The sequence below is a fragment of the Larus michahellis genome, chromosome 14, assembly GCF_964199755.1.
Source record: "Larus michahellis chromosome 14, bLarMic1.1, whole genome shotgun sequence".
Lineage (NCBI taxonomy): Eukaryota > Metazoa > Chordata > Aves > Charadriiformes > Laridae > Larus > Larus michahellis.
The window spans coordinates 7,647,201-7,660,786 of record NC_133909.1 but is presented as its reverse complement, the minus strand read 5'-3'; the positions used below and the strand labels follow the sequence as shown (position 1 = coordinate 7,660,786).

Here is a 13,586-nt window from a genome sequence, read left to right as displayed (position 1 = left end):
ACCAAGCGAGCAAGCCCCTCCGGCCCCAGCACCCCTAAACTGCCTGCCCTGGTGCCCAGGATGGATTTACACCCTCACCAGGGTGGTGGGCAGAGGTAAAGCCCCCCCCCCCGCCCCCAAGCCTTTTTAAAACCCAGTAGCCCCCCACCTTGCCCCTCCATCCCTTGCCCCTCGCTGCAAAAACCAGACACACGGCACTGTAGAGATATAGATATATTTGTGGTGATGTTGCATATTTAAGACAACTTTACATAATGCTTCCGACAAGAGTTTTGGCGTCCAACCCCTGCACAGGGGCCGGGCCCTGTGTGGCCCCCTCTCACCCCACATCCCTCCCCAGCTCCACAGCACCCCACGAGGGGTGGGCTGGGGGGGGACCAGCAGATATCCACCCTCGCACACCGAGCTCTCCTTCTCCCTCCGGCGCAAAGAGGAGCCTCTTGCGGCACCAGCATCCTTAAACGACAGCGACTGGGAGCGTGACCTCCGCCAGGTGGGGAAGCCCTGGGCTTTGGGGGAAGGTAAAGGATGGCACAGATCTTTGGAGATAGCAAAACGCGACTGGACAAGCCACCGGCTCCTGAGCAGAGGGGTTGGCCCAGATGGTCTCCAGCTCATCCCCAGCAGCTCCCCTGCCCCAGCCCTGCGCTGGGGCAATACCTCTTCCCAGGCTGCTTGTGAATTCCCACTGCAGTCCCACATGGCACAACTGAAGTGTTGTCCCAGGGTGAAAACCCAACCAAGACTTCTCCATGCAGTGCTGCTCTTCCAGAAAGGAACGACAGGCAGTGCCCAAGCCTGGGAGGACAGCAGGCAGGGGGATGCTCCGCTGCACACTGTGCCCAGAGGAGAGGGGGAAGCAGGAACAGCAGAGAGTGGATGGTGCCAGCTGGGCCTTGTCTTGCCTCTTTGCTTTTTGGCCAGGGAAGCACAGCAGATCCGGAAAGCTTCTGCCAACCATGGAGAAAAGAAAAGGCTGGGCCCAGGGGCTGTGGCACAGGGCAGCCCCCTAGGCATGGCGAGCTTCCGTCCCGTCTGCAGCAGGACAATTTTTTGGCAGGGGACTGGGGCGTCCCGTTGCCCAGCCCCAGGGTGTTTGCTGGAGTGGAGACAGAGGCGGCAGAGTAGCTTGTTAGACTTGAACCGAGTGCTCCCCGGCTCATGGAGCCGTCGCACAACACTCACCATCAGCTCCAGACATTTGGCACAGTCGGGCAGCCACCGCAGAGGGAGCAGCACCCCAAAACCCCAGGGGCAACTGAGGGGCGGCAGGGTGCGGCTCCCCAGCAGCCCCCAGCAGAAAATGGGGAAACAGCAAAACAATAATAATAACAATGCTACTAATAAAAAAAAAAATGTAAACGACCCAGCACCCTGTCCTGTAGTGCCAGGACATCCAAGAGAACAAGGTATGTGACAGTCTGAGGGGAGATGGAGACACAAGGACTTCCCGGCCAACGCGGGGTCTTGTCTCTATTGCACTTTGCATCATATATAATTCTATTTATATATATATTTATAAAAATACAAACTAAAGGGCTGGGGTGGAGGGGATGAGATGCAAGCCCTGGGCTAGCAGCAGCTCCGTGCACATGGCAGGCTTCGACCCATTCTGCTTCTGCCTGTCCCCAGAGCCCCTTTCCAGCCCTCCTGGGGGGACAGCCAGCAGCACAGGGCCTGATCCTGCAGAGATCCAGCCCAAGGCCAGGCACGGAGGGCAGGGTGCTGAGTTGGTCCAGAGAACACCCATCTGCCAGCCTTCCCCGCCTCCCCCATCACCCCTCCCGAGGCTCCGAGGCCTGCAGTAACACTCTTCCCGAAAAAAAAACCAAACTCTTCCCAGCCGCCAGCACCATCCGTGCCTTGGAGCTGATGGGCGCCCCGGCACACTTTCCCTGGCCAGCAAGTGCTCGTTCCTGGGGGAGGTGGGCAAGACCGACCTCACAACTCCCCTTCCACACAAAATACCCCAACTGGAGGTTCTTCCTGGCCCAGAGGTTCCCATTCTCTTTCCCTTGAGTGACTACGGTGCAAATCGCACAGGGTGATATAGTCCAGAGACCCCCCGCGCCAGTGACGGAGGATGCTCCTCGCTCCCACGGCTGCCCCCCCGGCTGCTCCTGCTACCTCAGCCGCCCGTCAGGTTTGACGGGCCCCAGTTCTGATTTGGGGTCCGGGGAGAGGGAGCTCCAGGAGGTTTTGCTGCAGGTCTCCAGGGAGCCACAGGCAGAGGGGCTGACAACGCAGACATCCGCCACGGACCAGAAGGCGCTGATGGCACCATCCGCCCAGTCCTCCAGCGCTTTGCCCGTCAGCTGTGCCTTCTGCACTGCGTCCTCCTCCGCTTCCTCAGAGCGCGGCAGGTTGAGGATCCCCCCCAGGCCCTGGAAGCTCTGCTCCATGTACTCGTTGCGGGGGGGCCCACCGTGCAGCCAGTTGCTGTCGTCTAGGCAGGACAAGGAGAGGTGAGAGAGGGGGATCAGCAGCGCAGCAACATCCCGGCATCTTGCCCTTCCTACTGCCACCCTCCCGGTGGGGCTCAGCACCCAACCCCTTTGCAACCCCAGCTCCCCTCCAGCCCGAGGAGGGGGGTGCTGCTGCGGGATGGATTGAACTGACCCACAAAAGGCCCTCTGCAGCTGCCCAGGTTTGAGGACTCACAAGGGCAAGGGGATAACAGCAGGAAGGATGGCTTGTGCCTTCTCATCAGCTGCAGCACCAGGGGAAAGCCCACAGGGACACCCCTCCCACCCCACCTCCAGCTCTGACCTCCAGAGCATCCTCACCTTTCCTGAGAGGCTGCTTGCGGTTGAAGGTCTGGGGCACCACCAGGAACTGATTCTCCCCCAGGGGCTCCCAGAACTGGAGGAGGCGGATGGTCCAGACACCGGGGCGCAGGGGCCGATTAAGGGGGGGCTTGTACTGGGTGAACTCTGCCTCGGCATCTACCGTGATGTCGTAGGAGGCGGCAATGACATAGGTGGGGTCGATCCACACCACCGTGGCCGTCAGGTTGGGGCCCCGCGACCACTTCTGCATGGCCACCGGCTCATCAAAAGGCCCCATCAAACCTCCAAAATTGCGGAAGAGCCTTTCCTTGGGGTCCCACTCTGTGCCCACCTGGAGGGACAGGAGGCACGAAGGTGCAGGGCAGGGAGATACTACCAGCTCAGTGTTTCCCCTCCCCAAACCAGGGAACGCACAAGCGTTGGAGCCCAAAGCAATGCACTGCCCACCCTCCACTGCTCTCCTGCCTGTCTGCACCATGCCGGTGCCAACCCAGCTGTGTGTGATGCCTCCGGCAGCTGCAGGCACTAGATACCACAGCCTCAGCCGCCCCCAAAAGATCCCCCTTCAGGCCCTTTCCCTACCCATCAGCTCCACATCCCACACAGAAGCCAAACTCCCGGACAAAGGTTTGTTCTCAGACATGACAGTGGCATCATGTCCCTCTGTCCCCACAGTGGGCCGGTGGGGGAAAGGAGGAAGGGCAGCACAGCATAGAAAGGCCAGGAAGGAAAGTGGGCATTGCTAGGGAACCCTTCCCCATTTACCTCAAGGTTCTGTAAGCGGTTTGCCTGCCCTCCGTGACCCGCCAGCTTCAGAGCTCCTTGGGGCATCATCCACACCTCCAGGGAGTCTGCCTGCCCAGTTGCTGAATTCTGCACTTCCTGCATCACCAGGTAACCCTGGAAACGGTCGTCATAGAAATATAAGTGCACACTGGATGGGAAGCCCCGGGGCTCAAATCTGGAGAGAGACAGACAGACGGAGAGGTTGCACATCTGAGCATCAGCATCCTCCCAGCACGAGATGCAGGCTACCACTCAAGGTTCAAGCTTGCGGCAAATACCCCACCTGCAGAGTTTGTCGGCCTTCACTGCTGGCATGGATGTGGCTTTGCGGAGCCCCAGCCTGGAGAAGGCGGTGTAGAAGGTGAGGGTGACATCGCTGAGGCCACTGAGCCCGTCAACGCGGTCATAGACATTCTCCCAGTACGCCTTCAGGGCCGGCGTGTTGGGGGGGTAGCTGCCGTAGAGATGCGTGTCCAGGATCTCCAGCACCTCCTGATTCACCGTCGACTCAAACTTGCGGGCGAAGAAGGTGGGTCTGGAGAGTTGCTGGAAGAGCACAGGCATTTCTAATAGCGTTGGCTGCAGCCTGTCTGCCCTCCCACCTGAGTGGGGCAGCTGGGAGGGAGACACACTGGGAAGAAACATGCTGGGACCCATCCTGCCCTCTTTGACAGCACAGGCTAAGGAGCAGCAAAGCACAGACAGCCTCTACGTGGGATCCTCTATGGCAGGATCAGTGGGAGCGTACAGTACGCTTACTGGTAATGCAGATGGGTTCCCATCTCTCCCACTGCCTCCCCCTTTCTGTGCTCAGAAGCAGCCATGTGTCATCTAGCTCCTTAGCTGCAAACTCTATTCAGACGGGCCCACACCCTGCAGAGCCACTGCAGAGCCCTGCATGCGGCCTGGCCATGTGGAACAGCTTGCAGGATCAGGACCCTGCACTATATAAGCCCAGGACCACTCGAAAATCCTGCTAAATACTCTTTTCAGGGCTGGGTGTATCTCCCCTAAATCTTCCTTGTTCAGCTTACATCCCTACACACCAAGAGCACAGGAGACAGTTTTTCAAAAGGCGTTTTGTCCTGCCAAAGAGGACAGCACTCTGAAGTGGTTTTACTGAAAAGCTATTTGCCCCAAGTGATAGGTTTGCAGGGAAAGAGAAAGAAAATAGGAGGAGAGAAAGTCTGGGAAGAGGAGCAGCATTGCAAGCAAAAGCCTGGCTGCTGGGCAGGGCAGTCAGCATAATCCCACTGCCCGAGTGTTTACAGGCACGTCTATGGCAAGCCCATGGAAGCTGGGGAGCCAATCCTGCCCCTGTCCCTTGTGGGGCTGGGGTGAAGCTCATGGGGACATGCACAGCAGCTGGCATGGCACACAGGGTGCACTGCAGGGGAGCTCAGAGAGGAGAGAGAGACACGGAGGACGAGAGGGAGCGGGAGGAGAAAGGAGGATCTTTTTCACCTGTAGCCGGAGGAAGTCCTGGGGTTTGAAGTCATTTGGGGAGCACCCACACCAGTCGACTATGTGTTTATATTGGCACTTACAGCCCAGCTTACGGTTCCAGTTGGTCACTCGGAGGTTGTTATCGACCAGCGTCTCACAGGCGTGACTGTTCTCCAGGACCGTGTGGAAGAAGGACTGTGCAGGGCAGAGAAGGGACAGGAGACCCAGTGGGGATGAAGGACAGATGGTTCAAAGGAGACACCTCACCCCTCACTCGCAGGGGAACAGGATAGGCCTCAACAGCTCCTGAACAGAAACCTATCCCTGTTCACAGCGCAGGGCAACGCATATGTGACTCCCCCATCAGTTTTTGTCCAGCCCAGAGGGACATCTGGACCTAAAGCAGGGCTGGATACAAACATGACCCTTGGTCTGTCTGCTTCTCTCACCCCTCTTTCATACCTGGGTCCAGAAAAAGGGAGGCACAAAGCTGCCTGAGCAGAACCATCAATGCCCTTTGCAGCTGCCCAGGGTGGGTTGACGTGGGACAGAGATGTTAAGTACTGCAGGAAGAAAACCCAGCCCATGCCCCGCAGCCAGCACCCACCTCGGCTGGCAGGAGCGTGTAGGTGTAGAACTGGCGCAGCTGGGACACCAGCTGGTCCTCAGTGTAGACCACGTACTCCACAAAGCTGCGCGTCAGCGAGAACCAGTCGGAGCCCCCGTCCACCACGATGCCCTCAGGGATGTGGCGCTCGCCCAGCCGCCACATGTGTGAGTCGCACTCGTGGAACAGGCGGTCCAAGCCCTGCTTTTTGATAAACCTGGGCACGGGGACAAGGATGAGGGGTTAGGGGTGTCATCCACTTCGCTGAGTGCAGCTGCAGCCAGAACATCCCCCCAGCCCCAACTGTTTCAGTTCTTTTCTGAAATCCTTCCTTTCTGTTCCTCCAGTTCAGTTCTGCCTGTAGCTGGGATTACCTGGCGTTGTCTCGGCCATGAGACTTGAGGAAGTTCTTATCTCGGTATTTGGACAGGAACATCACCAGCTCATCATTGGTCCTGAGGTGCAAATTAGAAAGCATTAACGGCCCCTGGGGTAAAGCAGCCCAATAAACATTTATGCTGCAAGAGCCATCAGACATACAGAGCCTAAAGCTGTTTTGTGGATGCTGACTCAAACCCTCGTCCCATCACTGGGGAGACACAGATGCAGCCTCTCTGCTGTCTGGCGCCTCACATACATGTTTGCCTGCAACACCCAGACCACAGGAAAAAACAGCCTCCGAGGTACTGGCTGGTCTCCTCTGCAGAGATGGGACCAGCGTGGCCCTGAAGCATCATCACCAGCACGTGGGTGCAATCTCCAACCCCATCTTCCCTCAGCTCCCTGCTCCTCCCTGCGCCTCCAAGGCTGCTGCAGCATCACGCATCCCAAACACCTCCATCATCCTCCTCTGCCCCAGCAAGGTCCTCACCTCGTGGGATAGTCAGTGGCGCTCAGGTTGATGAAGAAGTCCCAGGGCCACTCAGCCAGTTCCAGCAGGTCCTTCATACTACGCAAGTACATCTTCAGCAGGCTGGCACCTCCCCAGATGGTGACCATGCGCCAGGGCGTCACACGGATGTTGGGGTAGTGCCGGGCCAGCTCCACTGCCTCGTGATGGAGGTAGTTGGAGCGCTGTCAGGGAACACATCTCACCATCAGCGGGGGGCTCATCTTCCTGGGGCCTCCTTGCTGCCTGCCTGGGGTCAGCCCTTATGGCAGCCTCCGCAGGGAGGAGAGCAGCAAGACGAGACTGCCCTGGGCAGGAGGGATAGATCCTGCTTCCTTGGGCAGAAATAGGGGTGGGAGAGTCACAGTTCCACCAGCAGCAAGGACAAATGCTACCCAGACACCTCCTCCACTCACTGCCCAGCCACACCCCAGCTCTGTCCCAGCAACGGATGGATCTGGGCACTGTTAGCAACCCACTCCCCTCACCCCTGCCGCACACCTTGTCGACATGGATGTAGAAGAAGTGCTGCTGGTGGTACACCGCCTTGATGAGCCGCTTCAGCTGGCGAATGGCCCTGCCGTGCACAACCAGCATGTAGGCAATGCGCACGGGCTTGCTGGGGGGTGCCTGCTGCAGCCGGCTCTCGTCCCACTGGATGACGGGGCTGACTTTGCCTGCGCAAGGAGGGAGAGGGCTGTCAGACACACCTGGCCTTGGCACCCACCACCCAGAGCTCCTGATAAACCACAGAGACCTGAGCAAGGCAGAGGACAGTGGGGGAAAAGCTTGGCCTCATGCTTCCCATCACGCTGCAGTGCCAGGGCACGGTGGCACACGCAGCCCCTTGGCATTAAATTGTCAGGGATGTCTTAGGAAAGGGGGGGTGCCCTTCTCTGGCCCCCAAAACAGAAGATGCAGCTTGTTCTGGCTCTGACCTCTGCAGGCTGGGCTGAATGGCCCAGCTTAAGGAGGCTCTCTTTGATTGGATTACAGAGACAGCAGTAATCTGGGAATCAGCGACAGATTGAGGCCACTTTTTGCCAGGTGGGACAGTTTGGTGACATAAGGAAGGTGGCCCACGCGCCTGGCTGGGATATTCCTGATGCCCAGGGGCGACTGGGAACACTCCAGCAGGACTCACCCGAGAGCTGGCAGTGGCGAGGCACAGACTGGGGCATGAGGCTGCCGGCCCGGTGCAGACACACCACATTGGCGATCTCCTGTTGGCACTGCTTGCTGCTGGCCCGGGCCAGTGCCGAGAGGGCATCTTTGCCCGTGATTTCGCACTTGGGGGTGAAGCTGTTCTCGGTGGGCTGGGGAGCCCCCTCTACGCTGCCTGTGTCACCCTGCTGGAAGATGGCCAGCTGGGCCTCCCCACGCAGCTCCGTCAGGTTCCTCCGGCTGGAAGAGTCCGGTGCGGCCGGCAGCCTCCGTCCTGGTTTGTGTCTCACTGTGACGGCTCTCACCACCTTGGACACCAGCGCCCCGGGGCTGTCCAGCCGTCCCCGCCACCGCCCGTGCTTCCGACTGGCACCGCCCCGGCGCCCGGCAGAGCTATCCGAGTCCTTGGAGCCGTCACTGCTCTCGGGCAATCTGGCTTTTTTCTGCCGCTCCTGTACCAGTTCCAGGTGGTGCAGAAGAGAGGACAGACAGCATTACCTTGGGCCTGCTTCCCTCCGGCTCTGCCAACATGCTCCCCAGAGCATCCTTGTTCTCAGAGCTCGATACTCCCAGTCCCCATGTTGCTCAGAGCTACAAAACGTCAGGCTCTTCAGGAGCAGCCACTGTGCACAAACGACACTACACCACCCCCTCTGCCACTTAAAACCCCACAGCACCTCCCTGCATGGTCCTACGCCCCCCTCACAGGGACAGCCCCCTATATGCCAGCAAGGGAGATGCCAATTTGTAGACCTCATCATCACAGCACCCCAGACGCACAAAGAAGGTCTTGGTCTTTGCCATTTGCAGGACTAACTGGGCAAGGTTGGTTGTATCTGCATCAGTCACTAGCGACCCTCCGGGGTCCTGCATGGGCAGGGGCACCCCCAGACAATGGGGACACACACAGGGCTGCTCCGTCTGGCAGTGATTATTTTACCAGAAGGCAAATGGACCAGCTCCTCCCTGCCATGATCACGTTGTGAGCCCAAGACTAGCAGACCCGTGTGGGAACCGGGGTCCCTGGCAGCGGCAGATGCAGTCTCTGGGGCTGAAAGCACCAGAGAGGCATTGAACAAGGTCCTGCCTGCACTCCACTCCCCAGGCTCTGGCTCCCTGCACTGGGCTGCAGCAGTCACTGTGATCGCCAGCTTCTCTAGAAATTCCTTTAACAAACCCTCCTGCCGAGCCAAGTGGATGTGTAAAGGGAGCAGTTAATTATGGTTCGTTACCTCTGCCAGGCTGGCTGATGAGCAGAAACAAGTCAGCCTTGGGGAGAGCAGAGAGTTGGAAAGTTTGGATGCCCATGAGAGCCATGCTTGTGGGAAAGCACTTTCCCAGCGAGTGGTGCCAGCAGGGCTGGGGCTGAATGCCCTCAGCCCACTGCAGGTGCTCCCACCAGGCCTCCCAGGGCTATCGCAAAACACCCTCAAAACCTTGCCTGCCCAGACACTGCACCGGGCACCACGGGAGGCAGTGCGTGCATCAGGGGCTATTCCTGGGCAGCAGCATCTTCTGAGGACAGGCAGATGGCTCACAAGGACAGCCCTCTGCACCAGCCCTCCTGTGGGCATAGCTGCTGGGAAGGTCACGGCTAGGAGAAGCCACTCCGTACAAAGGCTGGAAAGCATCTGGCAAGATCTGCCTGCTCCAGTGTCCCTGAACTACCCATGTTGTGGTGGCACAGCCTGCAAACCATGGCTACCCAGGAAGGGGCCAAGCCACCGCTTAACTTCCGAGGGGCTGGCGTCAGCAAGGATCAGCCAAGCCCCCTTCTGCCCAGACAGTCGTCACAGGTGGTCCGAGACCGGCGGCAAACCTGTCATTAGTCACCATGCGGGACCATCTGTTCGAGAGTTATAAACCTGTTTTCTCCACCGAGCACCATAGGACTGGGGAGGTGACAAGCAAGGAATGAACCTCTTCCTGCAGGGATGGGGCTGAGCCTGCAGAAGAGACCTGTCGGCCCCACTCGCACCCTCCGCTCCCCAACACGCCTGTCTCTGGGGACAGCCCCTGCATGATGCCCACCCTCGGTTACAGTCCTGCTCATCCCCCTGGAAAGAGCCCCATTGCCAGCTCACAAGCACACCCAGCTGCCTTCCCCAGTAGGGAAGTCCTTAGAAGCATCGCCAGCCTTTCCGGAGCTGCCAGTTAACAAACTCAATGGCTTCTAATTACTGCACCACAGCACAGCAATCCCTCCACCCCAGCCTGGCAGGGAATGACTCCGGCCACGTTGTTATGCTGTATTTAAGACTTGTGTGCAGGAATTCTGGCAAGGCTCCCCGTCCCCCTCCTCCCAACATACAGATGACTCTGACTCCAGCCAAAGGTCACTTCTCCTGTCCTGGGTCCCCCTGATGTGACACCACCATCCCCACAGTAACACAGAGCTGTGGAGCACCCCATCCCCAGCCCAGGTCTGGCTGCGCCAGTATCTCCAAGCCGCCTGCCATTGCAAGGAGCAGAGCTAACAGCATCTGGTGTCCTGCAGGGTTCCCACTCTCGCATCTGCCACATACGAGCACTCATCAGGCAAAGCCAGCGCCAGAATGTTCCAAAGTCACCAAAGGAATCCAGATGCTTAACTGCCAATTGCAGCAGCAGACCCTTAAGCCTCACAATTAAAATGGCTGGAGACAGCCCCCTAAAAACAAGCTCTCTGGGGGGAAAAATAAAAATCAAGGAATCTCAGCAAAGCTGGAAGAAAACATGTTTCGTAGGAAGCTTCTCTAGAGGCTGCAGCACATGAGGACACCAACACACAGACCCCAGAGAGGTGCTGCCTCCTGCCTGGAAGGAGAAAGATAGGAGATGAAGTGGGAGAAGAGACGTGACTGGGCTAAAACCCTTCTCCCAACTGACAGATCCTCTTCTTCGCCCACAAGGACACTGTTGGTTTGCATTTTCCCAATGCCAGCTCCACTGCACTCCATGACGCTCATACACTCGCTCAGGAGCTGCTGGTGTCACCACGATGGAAGCAGGATCGTTCTGGCCCCTCCATCTCCCACCTTTGTGTGCAGACAGGCTCACACTGTCTGTAGCAGGGATGCTATCTGTGAAGGGTTAGGTACTGATGGGAATTTCCTCTCCCATCTGTCAGTCCGGACAGGGACTGTGGTGTCTGATTGTGGTGGAACAAGATAAGATAATTTGGCTTCCTGCAGGTAGGAAACTCAGCGTTGACCTGGGTGGATGGAGACTGATCAAATCTCAGATGGTCTGCACATCATAAAGCATCTGTTTGGTGAACAAAGAGAGCCTGTAGGACCCTGACATCGGGCTTGCAAAGAGAAGCGACGTGATTCAACTGTCATGGCCTTCTCGAGGAGGGTTGGGCTGGTGGCTCTGATGTGGCTGAAGCCCGTTACAGAGAGCAGTCAGTGCTGCTGGTGCAAGATGGATTTACAAGCTGCTCTGGTGAAGGGCAGAGATCCTCCCTCAGCCTCTGCTCAACTCGTACCAGGGAACCACTGGGGATGGAGCAGGGGAAGCTCTTCCCTCCTCTACAAAGGGAAGGAAAAGGAAACCAGCAGGCTTTGAAGAACTGAGCAGGACGGAGAAAGAGGCTGCCACCAGCAGAGATCAGAGCAGCCCTTTTGGGAACACCCAGGCAGTGCAGGCAGCTGCCAGCCCGCGGCACAGGGTTGCAGCGCAGCCTCCGAGCACTGCGGGTGTGCCATCCAAAGGCGCTACTCTGGAGGGGAAGGTAAGCTCACCCAACTCCAGACACTCCATGGCATTTACAGGACTCTAGTCTCTATACAATGAGTCACAGCCCAGTCGTGGTATGGAAGGGGGCATTTACTCTGGCAATTAAGATATCTCAAGGTTCCCCAAATCATTCCATGTCTGCAAGGTCACGCTCTCCTGGGAGGGTTCCTTCAGCTTTACCAGAAATGCCCCTGGGGAACGGCGGCTCCTCCAGGTCTGGCCAAAATCAGAAGCTGCAGGAGGGCACAGAAACCAAGAGCTTTGCCATTTTATAAGAAATAAAGGTTAACTGGACTTTTCCCAGCTTGCTAATGGGTTTGGGCTGTCTGTAAAGTTCAGGATGGTTCTTGCCTTCTCCGAAGAGGTTTGTCCATTCCCAAGCCCTGGAGTCAGAACTGCTGGTGGCAAATGGGACTCGTGGCCAAACCTGCCAGCTGCCCAGCCCAGTTTTGGGAAGAGACCTGGGAAAACCAGGTGAGGAGGGAGGACAAAAGAAAAACAGACGAGCAGTGCAGGACAGTGCAGAGAGGGAAGGAGAAGCTGGGAGAGGTGAAGTGATTTGATCAAGGTCACAGGAAAGGGGAAGGGGTAGTCGGGCATTCCCAGCTGCCACATCAGTCTGCTTTCATGCTCTTAGCGCCTCAAGATCAAGGGGAACTCCATGTCCCCTCTCCTTGTGGCATTTATTTGTTGGTTCTGTTTTGGTGTTGGGCAGCACACGAGGGTGCTCACGGCCATTCCCAGCGTCCCAAGAGGAGGCCTGGGGCTGGGAATTAATCTGCTGAGCGAAGGTCTCTGCCTGAGATACCTTCCCACCTGCAAGGGGCTGCCCAGTTACCCTTCTCACCTCTTTACTCTCTGAGAAAACTTTCTAGTCCTGTGAAAAGACTTGCCGACCATGGGGTCACCCTCCACATGAGGAGGCGCCCCACGATGGGAAGAATCTCGCCCCTCCAGAGATCCCCACCTCTCACCTCACGGCCACTGGTTTTGCTCTGCCACAGCTCACCCCATGCGTACCCCCACACAGCCCCCAGCTCTTGCTACACGCTGTCCCCCCTCCTGCCAAACCCGGCTTCATCGTCACCTCAATGGAGGGTCTTTATAGCCCTTGGAGTACAAGGGTCCTATCCAAGATGAGGGGCTGAGGTCCCACACAGACATTCGCCAAGGAAGCCCATACAGGGACTCTCAGCCCTCCCCAGCCCTTGGAGATGTCAGCTTCAGCCACTGGTTCACCCAGATGCAGTGGGCCTGAACAGAGTCCAGGCAGTTTGCAACAAACAAATACATTCAAATAAGCAAACCCAAGCTCAAGAGCTTTGTTCGAAGGTGGCAGCAGAGTTCTCCAGAGGCCTGGGTCTTCCTCGACACTGGCTCCCTGCCTGACCTTGGCCAAACACCTTCACCAGCCCGTGCTTCAGTTTCCCCACAAATAAAAAAGAGGTAACGCTTTTTGCTTTAGCAGAGTGTTCTGGTATAAAGCCAGCAGATGACTGCAAAAGGTCCTTGTACCCTCACACTTCACAGGGACATCCCTGACCGGACCAGCCAAACAAAAGCCGCCACAAACTTGCTGAGCTGCTGTGCGTGCTCTCCCCAGCTCTCTTAATTACCGTGTGGTTTTGTATTTCTCTGGCTCAGGTACAACCAGCCCCAGCTTCCCACAGCGTCTCCCAAAACACAGCGAAGCGCAAGACCCCTGGCGAACTTCCCACCCCATGCCGGACCCCCACAGACAACCCCTAGGCCACGATGTCCCCTTCTGAGGTGCCACAACCCCACACTGCCGCAGCCGGAGCCCCCTCACAGGCCACGGCCCACCCCACGGCCACTGCCCTATAGCAGCCTGCGACCTGTGGGACCCCCACCCACACCAGGGAGCCCGTCCTGGGATGGGACCTCGCCAGCCCCACAGAGACACCCTGGGGGGGGGGGGGGGGGGGCACCCCCTTCATGTCCCCTCTCAGCTCCAGAGCAAGGGGACATGCCAGCCCTTGGGGCACTGCCTCCCCAGGGACCCCCAACCCAAGGGCCTCCCCGGCCCCAAGAGCCCCCCACAGCACGCACCGACCTCCTATGATCCCCCCAGGCCCCCTGCCCGTCTCAAGCCCCTCACTGCCTCCCCTTGTCCCCTTCAGCCCCCTTATCACCCCCCCCAGTCCCCTCATCGCCCCCTACCCGC

At 58.1% G+C, this 13,586-nt stretch overlaps 1 protein-coding gene across 1 annotated transcript in view; it reads right to left on the bottom strand.

Annotated features, from left to right (window-relative positions):
- Window positions 1–205: 205 nt before the first annotated feature.
- The window catches only part of XYLT2 (xylosyltransferase 2), a 13,882-nt gene continuing 501 nt past the window's right edge, over window positions 206–13,586 (bottom strand). The window contains exons 2-11 of the mRNA XM_074607804.1: window positions 7,662–8,133; window positions 7,019–7,194; window positions 6,500–6,702; window positions 6,003–6,083; window positions 5,629–5,845; window positions 5,040–5,216; window positions 3,859–4,121; window positions 3,555–3,750; window positions 2,787–3,120; window positions 206–2,446 (exon numbers count right to left, since the gene is read on the bottom strand). Coding sequence (XP_074463905.1) covers window positions 2,124–2,446; window positions 2,787–3,120; window positions 3,555–3,750; window positions 3,859–4,121; window positions 5,040–5,216; window positions 5,629–5,845; window positions 6,003–6,083; window positions 6,500–6,702; window positions 7,019–7,194; window positions 7,662–8,133 — 2,442 coding nt within the window. The 3' untranslated portion in view covers window positions 206–2,123. The remainder of the gene's footprint in view (window positions 2,447–2,786; window positions 3,121–3,554; window positions 3,751–3,858; window positions 4,122–5,039; window positions 5,217–5,628; window positions 5,846–6,002; window positions 6,084–6,499; window positions 6,703–7,018; window positions 7,195–7,661; window positions 8,134–13,586) is intronic.